The following is a 21,083-nucleotide window of genomic DNA, read 5'->3' on the forward strand; positions in this document are numbered from 1 at the left end:
ATACTTGCACATATTGTTCTAATATGAAAGAACTTTTATATGGATTATAGACTATTCCTAATGGTCACAAAGAACAGAAGAATAACAAAGCATTTTGCAGCCTCCACGATGTATTTGAAGTATGTTATAGTCTTTGTCAGAATGCCATAAAAGAAGACTTAAACTGCCCTCACTCTTACCAGTTTTCATTTATAAGCAACGTTTCAGGATCTACATCAAACACAGTGACAAAAAGGCTCAAGTCCAGTTCTCATCAGTTAATTATCTGACTGTTGTCATAAAACCAGACTTTAAGAGCATAGAAGCTGTCTCTTTTTCCCCCCCATTATTTTTAGAGCTGTTTGAATGTGACCTGCAGCCCCAGGATGCCAGTAGGGTCACGCAGTCTGTTCAAACCTGTGACCAACAATGGCCACAGTGACACTCTCACCTCTGCAATGACACAACTGCTCCTTGTTTTGCTATTTGTAGCAGAGCAGGTTCATGAAAGGTACTTTAAACAAAACTTGTTCCATGACACAGTGAAAAATGTCATGAAACATCATTAATTTGAAAGTTTAAAATTAAAATACTTTTATATTATTTACCATGTACTGCAAGACAAAAAAAATCTCTTCTGCACAAAACCAGCAAGGCAACACACAATTCCCTATTAAAAATATCCTATATTCCAATTCTGACCAAGTCAGAACTGCAGAAGTAGCAGGGTAATACCTTACTGTCCTGACCTAATCTGACTTTTAACCCCCCTCCACCACTTGAAAAAGGGACTTGGAATGCGAAGATAAATTACATTTGGAAATCCACAATCCACCCATTTGTTTCTGTGTTTGCTGGGAAGACTGACTCAACCACATCCACTTCAGACAGATCAAATACTATAAAATTACTACCCTAATAACAGTACTTAAATTGTGCAGAAATCAGCACCTTTGCCTTGCACAATCAGCTGCAAATTCAGTTTGGGCAAAGCAGCTGTTACTATGAAACAGGAAAAGCACCAAATAACAGAGAGCATGTGAAATGCTTATGCTCCCATCAATGCTATTCCAGATGCAGAAGATTTTTCCCAAAGCCATGGAGTTTTTTTCATTAAGAGAGGAATGAATGCTGCAGTGCTGTATCTGGCTCCAAGCAAACATCCAGCCTGCTCTCAGCTTGAAGAGACTACTCTGGACAGCATCCAGAACGAGCAGCAGCAACAACACAGGGAAAGGCCACCAGGGAAATGGTTTGTTTTTGCAAGTTCATGGGAATTTGAGTTCTGAAACCAAATCTTCCCTAGCTGCCTGAGACTGCCTCATCATCAGGGAATTGGCAACCTTTCCAGGGAGAGGCTGGCTCTGTCTGGAGCAGCACAAAGCAGCCCTAAGGACAACCCCGCTGCCTAAATTTGGGAGATAAAGGTCATCAGTTTGGAGTGGCAGAAAGTTCCCTGCTTTGGTGAGAATAGAGTAGAAACTGGATTTTAGGGTTTCTTTGGCCCCAGGAGAGAGGTTGCCCTGTAAAGAATTCTTCAAACCTCCAGCATGACCAGAGGAGCAAACACCTCTCCACGCTGGGTGCACTTTTCTCGTAGAATGAGATGGAAGGGGTGCCTGGAGGTCTCAAGTGTGACCTCCTGGTGAAGCTGGGCTCCCTGCACAGCAAGGGCCAGGTGCTCTGAACCTTTTCCAATCAAAAGCTGAACGTCTGCCAGCATGGAAATTCCAGAGTCTTTCTGGGTGACCTGTTTCAGAGCTCACCCAGGCACACTGGGAAACATTTTGATGTATAACCAACAAGACCCTGCCTTGCTGCACACCCTGAGTGCTGGTTCTGAGGAGAGCCAGGCTCTGGGGCACACTCTGGATTTACTCATCCTCTTTCCTTCCTGGTGAGATACTCTCCCTGCTTGGCTTTATACACCACAGCCATCTTCCAGTCACTTTTTTTAGGACTTCATTCTCATCTGTGCCAACCAGCTTTAAGTACACAATACAACCTGGCTGCAAATTATCAATCATCTTGTACTTCCAGAGCCAAAAACAGAGAAAAAGCAAGTGAATTGCCAATTTCCATCTATTACCCAAATCACACAATTGTGTCACATCTTTTTCTTGCAATCCTTACCCAGCCCCGACATTCCTCCCTTTGTGTTAACTGCACACAGTCAAGAGGATGGGAAATTATCTCTGAGAAGGGTCAAGTCTTCCCTTAATTCTACACATTATTAGTCTACACAGGAATTCCCAGAGTAACAGATGGTGGAACGGTATGAAATTCTCAGAACTAGAAAAGAACTTTAAGGTCTTTAAGTTCTCCATACAGCAGCTCTGAGATAACATCATAATTACATTTAAATTGTCCCTCATTTTAACCACCAGTGAATTATCTTGAACCATGAACATTTAGTGACAGCAAAAACATAAAAATAAAACATGCCACAAAACACAACTTTGAAACAAAATGAAGAATTCAGCAAATTACAAGAATTCCCAGTGTGGATTGTCAGTGTGCAAAACCCAAGTGTTACTCAAAGCTTGTAGTGACTTATACAAAATACATCCTGAGCAGTCATAAAATCCAAGTCACAGCTTTTGTGACCCAATTTGGTCACAAATATCAAATGTACCTGCACATTAACTCAGTGATGTTTCAAAGTTTAAATATCCCTCCCCCTTTAGGGCTGGTGAAATGGTGATGCAGACACACAGACTATATTACTGCAGAATAAACTAAGGTGTGAATTTAGACTGGTCTGCAAGGTGTGTGCTCACACTCATTCCAAGATAAACACGAAGGTAGTTTATATCCTGGTTTACAAAGGCCAAAAGAATTTCTGTCTATGATGCTGCATTTACTGCAGGCTCTGCAATTGCCCTGTGATAGCTGTGACTGCAATACTGCTGTGTTACATGTCATGAAAATAACTTCCAATAGCACACACTTGATGCTTCATTTATTTAAGATACATCTCTAACTCAGAAGTCCACAGTATGTTTGTTTAGATAATCACTCTAAATTCTTTCTACCTCCTTCCTCAAGGATTGTAGCTAAAATTATAAACAAATTGCTAGTAAAACGTGGAGTTTTTCTTGGGAGAGAAAGGAGGTGATTCATATTTCCAGTTATTTGAATTTATTGCCTAATCTCATTTTCTCTGCCAGATAAGGCCCAGTTTTCCCAAAGACCAGCAACAACCTGGCTGTCTGAAGATAAAAACTCAAAAGCACCGTGTCCCATATTTTCCGTGGAACTAAAACACTGTAACAGAAGATTAAGCAAAAAGAAGTATTTCTGAACAAAGGAAATGACCACTGAGAAGTCAAACCCTACCTGAGTTGTGCTTTAAGTTCAGTAAACCTGGGTCTCCTGCTGGGGTCGTAGGCCCAGCACTTGGTCATAAGGCTGTAGAGGGTGGGAGGGCAGTTTGGAGGCATTGGGAGCCGCTCACCGTTCTCGATCCGCCCAATCACATCATTGTTCTTCACCCCCTGGAAGGGCTTTACCCCGTGCATGAGGATCTCCCACATACACACACCTGGGGAACACACACAAAAACACGTTCTCTTCACTGTGAGCAAACAAGGAGACCTGTCAAAAGGGAGACAGAACCCAGTTTTGTACTAATAATGCAATTTCTTCCAAAATATATAAGCAGGGAATTGGTTTGGACTTACCTGCAGCAGGATCACACACACAGCACCAGCCTCACCTACTGATGAGGCAGAGTGACCCACAGCTGGCTCACACAGTCTTTTACCTGCCCTAAACCAGTGCTTGCTCATATTCAAATTTCCTCTCTTATGAGGTAGAATATGTTTGTTTTTCCCTCTGACTCCTTCCAACTGGCTTGTTTCAACACGTAGAGTGCATTTTCACTTTGGGGGTTTTTAGCGTTGGCATTGGTCCACATTTTTTGTGCTGAAAACGTGTAATAAACCAGTTTCTATTGAAACTGCATTAAAAGAACATGGTCTGTCACTTTAGAATTGGCCAAAATGTTCCATAGGCTTCATTTTTCTAACTCTGACAGTACTAGAGTTTTCTTCAAACTATTATAAACCCTTCACTTCAAAACATTTAAATTCTAAACTGTAAAGGAGAACTCTTACTAGACTGTCCTGCTCTTACTTCAAGTCTCATCAGCTGTGCCCCCTAACAAAGTTTGTGCTCTGTCTGTACAGGCCAACAGCACCAGTTTGAGCACAGGACATCAGATTCATATAAAATGTTGTATATTTGGGAAAAAAGATCAAGGTTTCCAGATATGCCCATTTGCCCTTATGTTTAATGAGCTTCTGGCTGTATTTAGTAAGAGGCCAGGAGCTATAAAAGACAAGTTAAGTGGGAATCTAGCATTAAGGATCTGAAATTGGGTATCTCACAGGATGATCTGTACATTAAGCAAGGAAATGTGTATCAACATAAAGGAAAAGTCAAAATGTAACAGAGAAACAGCAAATTACAATGGTATAACACAAGAAAACCTCAAACCAAAACTAAAATCAACAGACAAAAATAATCTCTGTCTTATCTATGAACTAATTTCCTTGCACCTTCATTTCCGTCAGCTTCTTACTAGAGGTAAAAAGGCCCATGAAAATTCGGGCTTATTGAGCAGGAGAAGGAAAGGAAAAACCAGAGGTAGATGCTGGAAGAAAACATGCTGGAAGAAACTGCATTTTCAAAATGCACTGTAAAAATTGTGACAAATATCTGGAAATCATTCATTTATAGCAGTGAAAATGAAACACTGGACTTGTCCAAGAGGACACACAGAACCCTCCCCACGTGGTTTTCACTTACCAAACATCCACACATCACTAGCTGAGGTAAACCGTCGGAAATTGATTGACTCTGGAGCCATCCACTTGATGGGTAATTTTCCTTTGGAAGCTACAGGGAAGGCAAGAAAGGGCAGGCTGTGACTCCCACTACAGAGCTCAAAAAGAGATTCTGTTCCCAGTGAAATAATTCATAGGCAAAACTAATCTCCAGTGAAGTACTTCAAATATCGATATATAAGGCTGTTTAGCTTTACATGAAATGGAGAAATAAACCAACAAACCCCAAAATAATAATAATAATCCCCAAAACCTCCCTTAATGACCCCCATAATAAACCCCAAAATACACCAAGAAATGATCATGTCAAAATTATTTTCCCTCTTAGCAATTAAAAAGATAAAATGTAGCTTAGCAAAAAGAGACAAATAAAATGAAGAAACACAACAGAGTGTAAGGGGACAAATAATGGATAATTTAAAATATATGAAACCAGAAAAATATTAAAAATGAGATTTATGTACTCATGATTTAATAATATACACTAGCTTTGGAATGCTATGGTTTGGTACCCAACAAGCCATCTTTATTTTCCTGCTGCATTTCCCATTTATCAGGCACTGCAGGACATCTCTCAGCTGCTGGAGACACCAAAGCTCAGTATTCCATCCAAAATGGGGCAAAAAGTAGGCTTCAAAGGCAGTTTTTTACTCAATCTCCCTAGTCCAATGGCATCTGAAGCATACAATGACTACACAAATTCAGCATTCCTCTGTAACTACATGTGAATTCGCTACTTTTTGCACCTAAAATCACACCTTGTGATCCTTCTTAAGCACACAAAAGAATTTACTGCAAGAAGGATCCAGAGGTCATCTCACCTTTGTAGTAAGTACTGTCTTCCATGTATCGGGATAAACCAAAGTCACCTAATTTCACACAGTCAGTGGTAGATACCAGCACATTTCTAGCAGCAATATCCCTGCCAAACAGAAGGAACAGTATTTCTAGTAACCTTAAAATATAAAGTGGTGCAGTATCATCATTGAAGAAAGTTTCCCTCCTGCCCTGCAAAGGTAAGGAACTGATTTAAGACCACAGTCCCATATGAGGTTTCCTAGTAAGGACCTCAAGTTCTCATTGTAGAGAACAAGATCTCCCCCTGAGACTCCTCCCCTGCTGTTATTTATGGTGTTTTAATATAAATATCTATGCACAGCTATTACTTTATATGCAAATGTTTGCACATACATTGTCACAACACATACATAGAATTAGCCAGGATTTAAACACAAGTGAATTGTACAAGTTCAAAATCAATTGTACTTAGTAACTGGAGTTTTGTGAATTCTTAGTTGCACACAATAAGAGGCTGAAGCCAGTCTCTTCTCCCTAGAAACTCATGTTCACATTCAAGGGAATAAAATTCAAAACACACCATGAAGGAAGTTTAGGTTCATTTTCTGGTTAAGCAAGTACTTGTATTTTATAAATATTTTATTTCCCCTCCTCTTTACTTAAGAAGCCATCTGCCCTTGTTTTGCTTTTCTATATTTGAATGATTACAGTTGACTCACAGCTTGAAAAAATACTGTAACCACAAAGCAACAACTGAAAATGATTCCGATTGAAATCTGGCACCAGCTCCAAGTCAATCCAGGAGTGAACCAGCAGGTGTCACCCTTGAAAAGGGTGTCATTTTAGTGGAAACCTCTGCAAAAGTGACACTCCCTAAAATTTTAAGCAGCAACATATAAAAATAGACAGGTGTGGATAAATATGGATGAAATCTTACCTATGTACAAATCTTTTGCTCTCTAAGTAGGCAAGAGCTGTGCTAAGCTGGTAAGCATAGAGTATCAGAGAGGCCAGGTCCAAGCTGTACTTCCTTACTTGCAAAAACGACCTCAGCTTTTTGCACCAAGGAGGAAAAAGGAGAAAGAAATTAAAAGAAAATAACAGAGCTGAAAAAGGCATATTTCAAATGGTGAAGTTTACATAAGTATCAATGGGCATGACTTCCTTGCCTTAAAGGCTGGACGAAGAAAAGAAAACCTCCTCCCATGAAGAGCTGTAACTGCATTAGAATTCAAGCAGTTTTTCTACATGAAAACTGTTAAACAAAAAAAAAAAAAGTAATTTTGTGCATTCCTCTCAGTCTCTTTTTGAAAAGCATCTGCATTTGCTGTTTCAGAGTGAAGCACTCTGGGATGTTTTGGTTTTTTGTACCCTTGAGTGCAGCCTGCATTTATGGCCTCAATCACTTCAGAACTGAACAGGACCTGGCCAACCCAAACAGATTATTCAGTATTGTTTAAGAAGCATTAATTTTAATAATTAACTTAAACCTACATGTGCTAAAACAACTGTGTTTAGCTCAGAGTGGCCAATATCAGGGCAGAGTATTTGTCAGTTCTATTCCCAGTATAAGGCAGGCAGGATTTATTGGAAGGTGGCACTACAGTGTCCTTATACATCAAAACAAGGCTTTGAAAAGTTATTTGGGCACTGGAAAGGAAATCTATTGACAGAAAATGACTTCTCCACTACAGGTTTTTCTATCCATCCCTCCTATTTTTTTTTTTTTTTTTTTTGAAAATGTACTGCAGCTTGATAATTGAAATGACAATCATATATTGTTGTATGAAATATCACTGCAGCTCACATTTTCAAAACTGTGGCTCAATGAAAACTAATCGATTATAAAAAGTGAGATCTAGTTTTCTTTAAAGCATTCATCCCAAAAACATAATAATGAGGGAAGTCATCTTATCTAGGGCCTCTGCTGCAGATGTTCTACAGGGAAAAAAACAAACCAACGTAAGAAATTCGATGTTTTCAGGGAAAATGCAGCATTACTCAGGAAGAATAAAAGATGTACAGTTTCACTTCTGGAAGGTACATTTGCAAATGCTGTTTAACTGATTATCACATTATCATCATCTTGACAGAGGTCACGCTCTCACTCTGGAACTGCAATTGAACGCTCTGAAAACTCTGACTAAGTCACTCAGGAATGAGGTGATGCAGTTCCCCCGGTGGAGGAGAAGGTCAAAAGCTGCCACTCCTGTTTCTGAGTCCATAACTCTGCAAAGGAGTATGATATCATGCCTGATAGCATGTCTTAGTCTTGTGAAGTGTTTTTTCAGCCTTTTCTGAGCTAAAAGAGAGGAGACCAGAGCTGCACGAGGATTTCTCATACCTCTCCAAGTGTACAGAGCTCCATGATTATCCAGACTGGGTTTTCTGTGATAACCCCAATGAGCTTCACGATGTGAGGGTGATCAAACTGACGCATTGTTACTAAAAAAAATCAAAGTATTCAGTGTGTTACATAAAACCTTTTTTAAAAATAAACAGAAAGCTGCGGGTTAAGCATTTAGCCCATGAGCAGAGAAGATAATCACAGGACTTCAAACAACTGTTGCAAGCAGTAATGTCTGGTCATTCCATGTGCTGAGGGCAGGTGGAAACACTGATTGCTTGAGCTATGCAGTTCTCCACTCACAAAAATGCAAACTGCTGTGGAAGGTGCCAGTCAGGTCAGGCTCTGCCTCTCAGCCCTCAATCTGGGTATGAACATAACCTAAGTTAACAAAATAACCTGTAAAATGAGGGGCACAACCAGTTAATCTGACCCTTTCTACTCGAAGAGGAGGTAAAAATAGTCCGGAAAAAAATTGTTTGCCAGATTACGATATGGACAAAAATTTTATTTAATCATTAGATCATTTTATTTTCCATGGAGTTAATTTCAGTATGTTTTATGCAGTATAACACATGAATCACAAAACCACAGAATGTTTTGGGTTGCAAGGGATCATGAAGACCAACCAGCTCCAATCCCCCTGCCTTGGGCAGGGAAACCTTCCAGCTTCCTGGCCCAGAGCCCCATCCATCCTGGTCAGGGACACCTCCAGGGATGGGCCAGCCACAGCTTTGCTGGGCAACCTGTGCCAGGGCCTCACCACCCTCAGCAAAGAATTTGTCCTAAAATCTGATATAACCTGCCTTTTCAGCTTTGAAAACTTCACCATCGGCAAACCTCAAAATATCTTAGTATTGCTAATATTAAAATATTAGGAAATAAATGTATTAATTCAGTGAAATAAGCAAGTGTTCTGAGCAAATTTGCAATCTGAACACAAGACAAAGGCAACAGATGGGAATTAGAATGAAAAAGAGGAAGAAGAAATGGCAAAACTACTAAATCAGAATTGAAAAGTACTATTTATGTGTTGATTACAGTGGCATTTCCTAATCTGTCAAATTTGAAGCACAATAAGGAGCATTCAATGAGCAATTATTTTCTACATTGCCAGGAGACAGCAGCCTACCTTGTGACTGCTGAGTTACTACTGTAAGCAATGGTATTTACCATTCCAACAGATAGAAATGCAATGGAAAAAATTACAGTAATTTACAAGAACTCTGACATTCAAAAATAAGAATCCATTAGCTATTAACAGAGGTCTTCTGAATAAGCTGAAAAAATTCCTTGAATAAAGGAATAGTGAATAAAATATACTGTAACATCTGACCACAACCAATTACTTCATTGAAAAAATACAATACCTTGACAACATTTAGAGGTATACAATAGCAGGGATAATAGGCAAAAATTAAGGCCTAAGTGCCATATCTTAATTTGCTTGCAAAACCAAACAATAGAGGAATCAGTAACTTTTAATATTCTTTATAAAGTTTCTGTTCCTGTACACCCCAACAAAAAGCCTTTTTCCACACATGAAATGTGCTATTTGGGAAATGCAACATTTGTGGGCAATTACTTAAAAAACAGCCTGCTCTAGCGTAGACCTGAATTCTGAATTTTTAAAGCAGATCTGTCATAGACACAGTATTTTTAGCAAGGACAACCACCTGAGCTTCCAAAGCAATAAACTGGAGAAAGGGCTGTGTTTTTTAATACATTAAGGAAAAAGAAGGAAATAGAGGATCAGATCTAATGTTCCAAATTTGGTTCTAAAGCCCTACAGGAGTCAGACATCACCACTCAATTTGGAAAATCAGAGAACTCACATCCCATCATACACATGCAAGGATGAAAAGCAGTTCCCTGGCACATGCTGGAGGAGGGGACAACAGCTATATATTAATGAAAAACACTATATATTAATCAAATATTTACATTAGTGTAAGAAGTTTCTGGCACAGGAGGCCACAGTCTTTGCAAGGAGCAGTTACAAAAGTGATCCCAAAAGAAGTTGTTTAATACTCACAGGCTTCTTGTAAGAATTTTTCTCTAACACTGTCTGAAGTGCAGTTTTTACATGTTTTGATTGCAACAGCCATAGCTGGATTTTCCTGAAAAACATTATTGAGAAATAGCTGAAATACAACTCACCAAAAACAGCCCACCAAAAAATTCTGGCAAAAAATTCTGGCAAAACTACTTTGGAAAAAACTACTACTAAATAAAATACCTTTAGTTGAGAAATTACATGTTGATGGTTTCAGTGTTAAAATACCATTATAATCAAGACACCTTGCATACAATATTTACATCTAATGTGTCTTGGAAATATTTTATCTGTTTGAAACTATGTTAAATGGTGGAAAGATTATGACAAAAGATGATAAGTTTAACTGAACAGTACTGTAAACTTTTTTTGTTATTGAGGAAGATAAGCTCTTGACAATATTTAGCAAAAACAGAGGAACAAAAAGAGATATATGCCTAAAAACCACACTTAGCTTATATAAGCAAGCAACCCAGAAAGCCAAATTAAGGACTTTTTGTGGCTCTTTCAGAGGAAAGACTGGTTGTAATTGTGAACTCAGACTACAAAGGAAAGTAAAACAAAGATTTTTTACATTTTATCTTTACAATCAGTCCGATCAAGGCTATAAAACCAGGTTCAACAGAACCACATCTATTTAAAATCAAATGGACTTTCCCATCTGATTTCACATCCTCTGAATACCCAAAAATGAGAAGTTCTTGATGGGTTGAGAGAGCTGAAATGTTTTGAAACTAAACTTCTACATTAGGTATGGTCTTGTTCAAGGACCTGCATGTCCTCCTTCCAAGAGGGAAACTGGGAATTGTCCATTGTTTAATGGGCAGTTTACACATGAACCTTTCCTCAAAATGCTACAGCACTGATGAATATGCTTGGTCTATTTTAAATCTCTTCACAGACAAAAAGTACTGGAATTAAAGCAGTATTTATATTTTGCAGGCTGAAGTGTCTTTATTTTCAAAGTTGCTCACAGAAGAGATCTTCAAGTTGACTTTGCAGGAAAATATTGATGTAATCCTTTTCTCACACATCAAATGCCCATAAACTGACACAAAACCCCCTGATGGTAGATCATGATTTTATTCCCTTATGAAACCAGGACTGAACAATCAGCCTGGGGATGAGATCTCTGGATGCCTGCCAGACCCATCCCTCTCTCTGTGTCACACATCAAGTTTCTGAAATATCCTTTAACCAACAGCAGCACTGAAAGGAAGAACCTCAGTGTCTGCAACCAGCAAAGAGATTTTGAAGAATAAAGGTTGGAGAAGGTCTGATATTGGGGTTTTGTTGACCTTTTGGTTTTGGAGGAGACAAACCAGTGAGAATGTATCAGACTGGACACATTTTCTGTACTGAGCAGGAAATGGTATTTAAATGACACTCGGGGATTAATTCCACAGTTAATCAGCCTTTAAAGACAATCTCAGTGGGCTTGCTTACAGCTAAGCAATAGGATCCTTTATCTATAAACCCATTTTCCATTCAGTACCCTACACTCAGAGCCTGGCTGTGACCCTTCAGGAATACCTGGGAGAGGTGGATGGGGCACAGTCACTGCAATCAGGACTTTATAAGAGCAATGAACAGGGATAAATGGCATTTTTGAGTTCAGCTTGGAGCTAGCAGAACAAAAGGCAAGGAACATCCCCTCTATTTTTGCACTCAAGCTGAACATATAAAAGGGTACACTACCACGTTGTTAGAACTAATCTTACACTGATTTTAAGATTTCTTCCCAGAGTGTAGGTTACACTCTGTGGCCAGAACATCGAAATTTAATGACATCACTGTTCTGTTTCACCTTCACATATACCAGTGTCTTAAATGAAGTAAATTCCTATTAATATAATAAATCCACAGGTGGTGGTTTAAAAATTTCAACAAAGGATGCCTGAGTAAAATCTGTTCTCCAATTCACAAAAAAGAATGGAAACAGCCAACATTTCAAAACAACAGTCCATAAGAAAAGGGTCTTTAATTAGTTTTAGAGAGCTCTAGATTTATCCACCATGCCCCAAGTGAATGAACCATTCCTCCTCAGTACTCCTGTTAACTTGGACAGAATTAAATGAAAAATAAGAGTCTCTCTCAGTGCAAAGTATATCAGATGTGTTTTCTAAATAAGGGTATCAGACCAGATTTCAAACTTGAAATAGAATATTTATCCTTATTTACTTAAATATTGCACTGAAGATTATTTAACCCATCAAGCCCAGGACCCTAACCAACTGTTTCTGAAGTTAGAACCAGATTATTGTCCACAAGAATTCTTGTCTAATCTATCCAAAATTCCAACAATTTCTTTTAATATTAAATGTTTATTTTATCTTAAACCTGAAATTTGTTGAAATTAACTATTTTTTGCAGCTTTCTCTTGCTATTTTACACAAAACTTTGATTTGAGCTGAAATTTTAGTCTTTCCAGAAAAACTAATAAGCACCATCCTAAATTACACAAATCCTGCCAACCTCCCTGTTTTCAGCGAGGTGCCTCTTGTGCATTGGGATTTCGCTGGATCAGTGTCCAAGTATTTTGTATTTTATTTCAGGAAAACATAGGAACTTGATTAGCCTTTGTACAGCGAGATTGTCACTGAACCAAATTTTTATTTGTTCTGGAAGACTCAGACCAAGACCTCTAAGGAATACTCTTTATTATTATTATTTTTTTTAATCTAGGAAAGTTTTATTGTTAATTTTTGTTTGAGAAGTGAGGCTTACCGGGCTCATGTAAACTCCTTGGTGCACATCTCCAAACTGTCCTTCCCCAATGCAGCGCCCCAGCTCAATCCTCTCCCTTTGAATTTCATAATCTCTGGCTACAAGAATATAACGCACTTGAAATATTAAGTTTCTGCTGAAGGGCAAGGAAATAATCCACAAGACACAAAACTCAAAGTAAGTCACTCAAATGTCTCACATATGAATAACTAAGATTAACATTTGCTGCACACCAACCTATAGAGATGCTGCACACCCACAGTGGAGACCTCTCAAACATCTTAAAAGTTTGAACCAAAGCAACAGGAAAAGAATTGTGGGATCTACGTTGTTGAATTAACTACTGGGCACTTATTTCAGTGCAATAAACATAATGAAATCCATTTGAATTACAGCTGGTGAAAGACAAAGCACTCCAACAATTTAGGGCAACACCAATGTTGTTAAACAAGCCTCAGCACATATCCCTTTGGCTGTTTAAGAGGACTCCACCATGTGATAGTTTAGATTTTGGAACCATCAAAAAAGCCTGGAGAACTTTTAAAGAGGTAACTGCAAGAAAAAGATACAGGAACAAGAGCGTGGCAAATAAAGACAAAATGAAAGAGTGAATTTTTGAGTGCACTACACCTCTGCCAGTGTGTAAGTGAAGTAAAATTGAGATGTTTGGTGGCCTTATGCAATTTTGTTAACGTCACAGTTTAATAGGCTGAGAATATTACTGATAAAAATGGCTCAGCACTTCAGCAAAACATTTAATCAATTGCAATTGAATGATTTCATTTGCAATTTAATTTCTAGCAGACATGGAAAAATATTTCAGGAATAGCAGAAAAGCATGCACAGTATATGTTTTCACCTCTATTTATATTACTCAGAGAAAAAATTATAAGCAACCAGCTTAGAGCTTCATAACCTTGACTTTGATATCATTAACACTACAGAAGTAATGTCATCTAGAGCTGGCTAACAAGGTGATAAATGCCTTTTTCATCTCTTTTTTCCAAGTACTGCATTTTCCTCTTTAAAATCCCAAAGCTAACTGGTTTAACTATAAATAAATAATGTTTATTAAATGAAAGTGAATAGTAAGCTTAAAAATTCCACATCATTCCAAACTGCAAGCATACAGGGATGGGTAAAGGGTCTCCTGTTACCTTCATCTATTCCATAGCTTTCTGCAGTGCAATTAAGAGAAAAATCAAATGCTTACTTAGATAGAGCTTCTTAAAATCAAAACAGGACAAACATTTTTCAACATAAAAAAAAAAGAAATATACTGATGCAATTTAAAGTTTACATTAGCAGAAGTCACAGGCCCATTCTTGTGATCTTTAATGACTCAGTCCTTTGGGAGCTGAACACTTGAGACCCCTTCAATGCAGCAAAGAACTTAATGAATTTCCCCCCACAGCCCATCTCATGGGTTTTGCATTGAAGCCATGTTCAAGTGCTCAGCACATCCAGGGCCAGGCCCACAAGTAATTACTTCCACGAGAATTTAAATAAAAAGGTTGAGGGGAGGGGGGAATAAATTACACAAAGTTAATCTGTTAACAAAAATAAAAAGTTTATCACAGTATGTCTTGATCCTGAAACTATATTAATACAATACGTAGGGACTTAACTGCAAGACATTCAAAATGCTCAGTTTATTTCTGGAAAACATATATTCTTGCTTTTCAAATACTCATGTTCAAATATATATATGTTTTGCAAAACATATATTCTTGCTTTTCAAAGATTTTCCACAGCAGTGGAAATAATGCTGTGAACACTGAAGTGATCATGAAACATTCTGCCCCGTGGTGAGCTCAGAAATATATGCAAGTTCATGGTCCATCAGGAGAATGTGGCCCCAGCCCAGCACCATCCTCCCCTCTCACACTGACCAAACCTGATGGTTTTGGCAGGATTCTGCACCAATGGATTGTCTGCTTCCAGAGAAATCATTGGTTGCCAAATGCAACTGGAATTTCCCAGAGGCAGCTTTTAAAATCAGAATATTGGACTTTCATGTTAAATGAATTTGCCTTGACAGTTTGGGATTATATCATAATTCAAAAAGGCTGTTACACAAAATCCCTGTGGTGGCTACAGCACCACTGGTTTTTACTTCAAAGATGAAGACTCAGCAGAACTTTGAATTTTAATTTTTGTTCCTGCAGTCTTTCATCCTTAACAAAATTGCATGTGGTACAGTTGAGTGTTCCTCTCTCCTGGAAATGGAGAGCACCACGTCTGTCACAGAGCAAGGTGAGATACAGTCAAACAGCAATCCACAGAGCTTGCCACACTGTTTGCTCTCATCACAGAGATCTTATCCAACCTTTAAGGGTTATGTTCAGCATCACAATCAAAAAAAAAAATAAAAAATCCACATTTTGAGACAAAAGAAGGATTTGATTGTGTAATCACAGATAGCAGGAAACCAGAACATTTTCTTTGCACATTTATGAAATAAGGCTGAAATACTTCAGTCCCTGCTAAACCAAGGAAGCTTTTGGATAGGAGAGTTCCCAAGTTAACCACAGCACTTACTTGAGGGCATTGTGTAAGTGTCTTCTTCATCTATAATCTCTGCATAGTCATCAGTCTCTGCAAAGGGAGGAATTGAAGAGTTTCGGGAAAAGCAGATGAAAACAATGCTCCAGAACAACATCTCCAATGTATCAAGGCTGCTATGTCCCAAACCCCAAGTTCAGCATTGCCAGGTCACATTTAATACAGCATGATTAAAACTTGCTCATGCATAATTCATGGTATGATAATGACCTCAGTGCCATTTGCATTACATCACATTGATGCACTCAACAAAGAAGAAAAGGAAGATGTTTGTATTCAAAAAGTTAAAATTTTGCAATTGGGACCCATCTGAACTGCTGAATTAAAATCTTTTTAACACCAAATTCCATTGCAGTAAAGAAAAAAAGCTATGAATGAGTCAAATTGCTTTACCTTCAATAAAGTGTGAGTGACAGTTTGCTATTTTTTATGTCAAACAGGCAGAAGATACCAATGATGTTTCAGGGCAGCTTCCCCCTACTGTCAGTGTGGCCAGGTGAGCTATTTACCACAGAATCTTCTAGAGCACAAAGACATTTTTAAGCCATACTCTCTTCCTTATTTTTCTTACAATTTTCTTTCTTTAGTTTTCACCACTAGTTTTGCTGTCAAGACTCAATATTTCATGGACAGGTTTTGGAAATAACTTCCCAAAATTTTCAGCAAAATGACAGTGCACTTCCTCCTGTTTAAAACTTGTGACTTTTACATCATCTGTTCTCATAAGGGTTTAAATGGTGACAAGTCATATCAGAATGTCCTTCCCTTGCCCTAAAGAACTTGCAGTGTGTGCAGGTCATTTCCTAAAGGTCAGATCAATTCTTCCAGGGGTTTTAAAGCCACTTCACAACAGTGGATTCATTTTTTACTTCAAGGCTGTCAAATTCTATTCACCAACATTAAACAAAAAGAGAGGTTCTCAAAACTGAGTAATTTCCAAACCCACTGAGCAGTTTCTGCGGTTGATTTCAGATGATCACACACCGGAAATCCTCTGGAAGTCATGATTTCCTCTCCTTTTCCCCCATCTGCCCTGGAGCATACAGATAACATCCCTACAGCTCCTTGGCATCATTCCTAGAGCAATGGCTTGGACTGGGACAAAGTCACAGAGAGTGGGAAGAAGGATGGGATGGTCCCTCAGCTCTACCCAGCCCTGAAACCAGAGCAAGGCTCACCAGTATTACACACACAGATAAGCAAGAGGCTCAGTTTTCAGGCAAACTGAATATTCAATGATTAGGAAACTACAGGTTGCCTATAAATTTTTGAAGTTCAACACACTTCAGGAAGTAAGTGTCATTTTATGATCCTAGTTTCTTACTACTTAAATAAAATTAAAGCTATTTTTTCTTTTGAACTCCTGTAGGAATATGTCAGGCGTTGTAAAAGCAGAATTGGGAAATTCCATGTAATTTTAAATTTTGCTAGGCTATTTCTATTTGGTACACAGCAAAACACAGTCACCTAATGAAAATGCAATAAATTATAAAGACAGTGTACAATTCTGAACAGGCAGACCACTCCAGAAGCGCTTATCTCTTTCTCGGTATTTTTTCCCCTACATTACAAATTAATGTTTTTGTTAAAATCAGCCTTGGTTTGTTTTAAAAAACAAGCTTAAAAAAAATCCCCAGCATGATGGAGATAAATCACTCTGTTTCCTCCTGATATTGTGATAGGGTTTTGTTTAAGATATCAGAAAGTTCTTAATCTATGTTAGAAAACAGACTGGATGAAAAACATTGCAAACATACTTAAGAAAAATTTTAAAGTTTGGAAACCAAACTGGTGCCACTTAAAAGACCCCAAACACTTGTCACATTAGGTTACAGAATAGTGCTTTCAGAATGAGATCAATGGGAGGGCTTGTTGATCTCTCTATTTTAAATTAATGAGTTAATTCATACTAAAAGCATTCCAAGAAGAGCACAGAGCACTTTACATGGTTTTGATACATTGTCCAAAACCATCACGGAACCAGAAGTGTCTTCATAATCAATCCAAATAAATTAAATGTATGCAATTAACTACAAAAATATTTCTTGTTCCAACATGTAACACTCTGGAGAGGAATATATAAAAAATAATTCCTGTGTATGTCTGGCTTTGTTTCTGGGAATTAGAGGAAAATTCAGTCAAGGCATCAGCACTGAGGGGCTTGAAGTGGTCTGGAACAAAGAGAACTGACCTCCCTCATAGAGGGGCTTGATCCCAGGGTTAATCATAGACTGAGACTGTTACCAAATCTCCCAGAATGGTGTCTGCTAAGAGAGGACCTACGTGGAGCCCAAAGCAAATCTGAGCTTGGCAGGGCTCTCCAGGCTGCTCCACAAAGGAGGATGTGTTACAGCACTCTCAAGAGCTGAACATGTTCAGTGATTCCAGATGTTCTTGGTAAGTCTAGAAAAACTCAGATTTAGGAACGGGGCTCATCATGCTGCCCTCCTGTACACAGACCCAGCACCAGCACTCGTTATGAATCTTAGAGATGGCAAAATGAATAAGCTGCTTTCAGGAAAAGGCAGTGATGGTCACACACACGAATAATCCAAACTGAGCTTTACTGAATCTGAATGCATTTATTAAACTGTAGGGAGAAGTATCCCAGGGTATTAAATCCATAATCCATGACCTTAGGCACATGTTTGAACTTCCCTTTTTGATAGTTTTTCCCATTTATCAGAGCTTGTAATTTATAAAAGAAGGTAAGTTCCAAGAAAAAGCTATGAAGGGATAGTATCTGAAATACAATTTTAAAATTTATGACAGAAAAAAATGTCCTTTTGATGTTTAAGAAAAGAAAGAAAATTGTGTGGCGTTATCTTTAAGTAATATCTGAAGGAAAAGAGATGAAAAGTTAATACATCCTCTTCACATTTCACTGAAAGGAAGGTCACAAGATATGATCTCTATTTCCTCTTATTGCCCTCCTTTGCATATTGCTTTTATGCCCTTTTAGTGCCTCCTACTCAGAAGAATAAAGATGCATATGCTCTCAGTAGCAGTAGTTTGATTCTTCCCAACTTCAAATGGAATCCTTCAGAAAAATAGCTAAAAATCTCTTAAAAAACCAAACCCAAATTTCTTTTCAGAGGAAGAAAGACTTCAAAATTTTGTCTGCAGAAATTAAATATTTTGTAGTAGGTTTCAGCATTTTTAAAAGGAAACCCCAAACATTAAAATATGTCTTTAAAATTATTAGTTTGAATAGCTGGAACATGGTTATTATGCATGTATTCAATCTGCATTAATCTCATACAGCTTCTTTTAATGCAAGGAGCACTTTGATGCCTTTAAAGCATTACTCAGTAGACTCATTTCTCAGGTGTTATATCCACTGACCAAAATAATGATGATGTAACCATTTCAATCAAATTAGAAACTTGCAAACCTCTAAACCTTCTTTGCATCATGCCACAAGTCTTATTGCAAACACATGCACCACCACATCTCTGTGTGTTTGAAATAGGATTTTTCCTTTTCCAATTCCAGTTTAGCAGAAAGCATTAGTTGCACAGCCTGTAAAGCACAGTATTTATCAGCTAATACCCAAAGCAGACCACTTTTTAACACTAAAAGCTGTATAAAATGTATTACTGAAAAGTGCATTAAGTGGTATATGGAGATAAGAGTTGCATATTGCATTAGTAACACACAGACTAGAAAACATATTACCGTCCCCACTAATTTCATCTGCAGATCCAGGTGGCATGCAAGGAGAGAGAGAAAAAAGAGGGGGAGAGAGAGGGGACAGAGAAGGGGGAGGGGAAAATACACTATTAAATTCATGAGTAATCCACAAGTATTCAGACTGTAGTTATCTTATATACCTGACTCAAGAGAAACCAGAAAAGCAGCAGAATTTAAGACTTCTCACCTAAAACCCAAGGGACAGAGATATGCTCTAAGAAGCTTTTATGATGAAACAGAGTTAATGACTTTCAAACACAAAGGTACACAAAAATTTATTTTGGAACTGGAACTAGTTCTTTTAATGCATTGTTAAGAAAAGTCCATTTCTGGGTTTATTCAGTACTTTAAAGCAGTTCTCCTACAGCCAGATGAGTCGGCTCAACTTGACTCTGCACATACAACTGAGGACTTTGGATAAGCAGAGTTGGTGTTGACCCTTCCAGAAAAAATGCACTCCTGAGCTATCACCAAGACATCAGTGAGAAATGGAACCATGTAAGTTTTAATGACACAGAGCATTGTGCACTTGTACAAGGCTGAAATTTAAACGAGTGGCAAAGAGAGCAACTCTACGGGGAAGATTTCAAACAAACAATGGATTCCACATGTACTGCAGCAGCCCTACTGCACACCAAACCCCACAGCACAAGCTAAGGCAAATATTTTAGACAGTTTTTATAGATAACAGGAAATTCTTCTTACCCCTAATAAAGCCAAACTGGTCTAGATCAGTGCTGGACCAGTACGCAGCCAAAAGCATCACTGTAGTCCGTGTTTAATTCCAAGTGATCTCAGCTGATGCTTATTGTTGCTATTCTGTTTCATCCATAAGCATGCTGTGTCAGGGGTCCAAGAATGAAGTCAAAATATATTTACATAAAAAAAAAAAAGATGGCAGACAAGGGCTGCATAACTTTATAAATCAAATAATTTGTTTGTCATTGTAACATATGATGCTCGAAAACATGTTCCCCATGAAAACAGGGACCAGCAAGCTGGCGATGCTGCACGAAAATCCAATTCAACAGGAGGAAAACATAACAAAATTATTCTTGGAACTCTGTTTACCTGAGGCTAAAGTAGTTTACAAACAGTAACTGAGTTAGTATATTCAGCTTTTGGGTTAATAAGGCAGCCTAGACAAAGAGCAGAGCAGTACCCTTGGGCGGCGACTCATGGGCACAGAAGACGAAAGGCAGAAAGCGTCTAGCTTTCTTTACTTTATGCTGACAGTGATTGACTCCTTTACAAAGAGGCAAGAAAAGGAAAGAGAAAAAAAAAACAGGAACAAATTATTTGGAAATAAAAGAAAAGAGAGTGAAGAGAACATCTACAACGAATGAACATAAAAGTAAAGGTTTGCATTACAATTCTGTATACCCAAATGAAAATACAAATGTCTCTGAAACTCTAAAGCATTTTTGGTTCAAATTTTCCTTCAGATTCTTTTCTACAGTAATTCATATTTCAGTTTTTAGAACTAAGATTAGAACCCTTAAAAAGTCGGATTATGCCAGCCATGTACACCATTCATTAACAACACAAAGAACATCGTCTATCCCAGAAGTGCAACCTGCTTTTCCAAGTTTGTCTTTTAAGTTCTGTCAGACTTGTGTGACAGCTACATTCCAGCTTAAGTGACAGTCACCAGACTTAAACGTGTATGTATTGACTCTCTGAACCTTTAAAACAACACAAAACTATTTCACATAGCAGGGTTACACAGAACAAGGGAAAACACGGTTTTTCCCTATCTCCTGAAATACAGCACTGACAGATTTTATCATCTCAAATCTGCCACCAGAGTCTTTTTTCCCAATGCAGACCTGCCCTGCCAATGGATATTCCAGCTCTGCAAGGATCTCTGGGTGAACAGCCCACAGCACCCTCACTGCCCCCTTTCCCAGTCACCACACTGCATTTTTTAGCAAAGTGCTTATCAGGAGTGCTAATGAGGACAAGGGAAATTTTGAAGTAGGAAAAAATAAAAAGAAGCCACATGAGGTGAGAAAGAAGGACACAAGATGACACTCAGCACCTGAGGATACCTGCTCCTTTTATTTCT

The 21,083-nt window shown here is 38.2% G+C and overlaps 1 protein-coding gene across 9 annotated transcripts in view; it reads right to left on the bottom strand.

Moving 5' to 3' along the window:
- The window catches only part of PTK2 (protein tyrosine kinase 2), a 192,065-nt gene that overhangs the window by 24,579 nt on the left and 146,403 nt on the right, over positions 1 to 21,083 (bottom strand). For 3 of the 9 annotated variants that reach the window (XM_066336667.1, XM_066336659.1, XM_066336675.1), the window contains 11 exons: positions 20,178 to 20,261; positions 19,001 to 19,018; positions 15,299 to 15,355; positions 13,915 to 13,935; positions 12,758 to 12,855; positions 10,010 to 10,094; positions 7,972 to 8,072; positions 6,565 to 6,680; positions 5,651 to 5,751; positions 4,792 to 4,881; positions 3,319 to 3,523 (listed from right to left, as the gene is read on the bottom strand). In XM_066336667.1, the coding sequence (XP_066192764.1) occupies positions 3,319 to 3,523; positions 4,792 to 4,881; positions 5,651 to 5,751; positions 6,565 to 6,680; positions 7,972 to 8,072; positions 10,010 to 10,094; positions 12,758 to 12,855; positions 13,915 to 13,935; positions 15,299 to 15,355; positions 19,001 to 19,018; positions 20,178 to 20,261 (976 nt within the window). Of the gene's footprint in view, positions 1 to 3,318; positions 3,524 to 4,791; positions 4,882 to 5,650; positions 5,752 to 6,564; positions 6,681 to 7,971; positions 8,073 to 10,009; positions 10,095 to 12,757; positions 12,856 to 13,914; positions 13,936 to 15,298; positions 15,356 to 19,000; positions 19,019 to 20,177; positions 20,262 to 21,083 lie in introns of those variants that run through there. The other 6 variants (XM_066336628.1, XM_066336619.1, XM_066336637.1 and 3 more) reach the window with 6 other exon arrangements.

The sequence above is a fragment of the Sylvia atricapilla genome, chromosome 1 (genome assembly GCF_009819655.1).
Source record: "Sylvia atricapilla isolate bSylAtr1 chromosome 1, bSylAtr1.pri, whole genome shotgun sequence".
Taxonomy (NCBI): Eukaryota; Metazoa; Chordata; class Aves; order Passeriformes; family Sylviidae; genus Sylvia; species Sylvia atricapilla.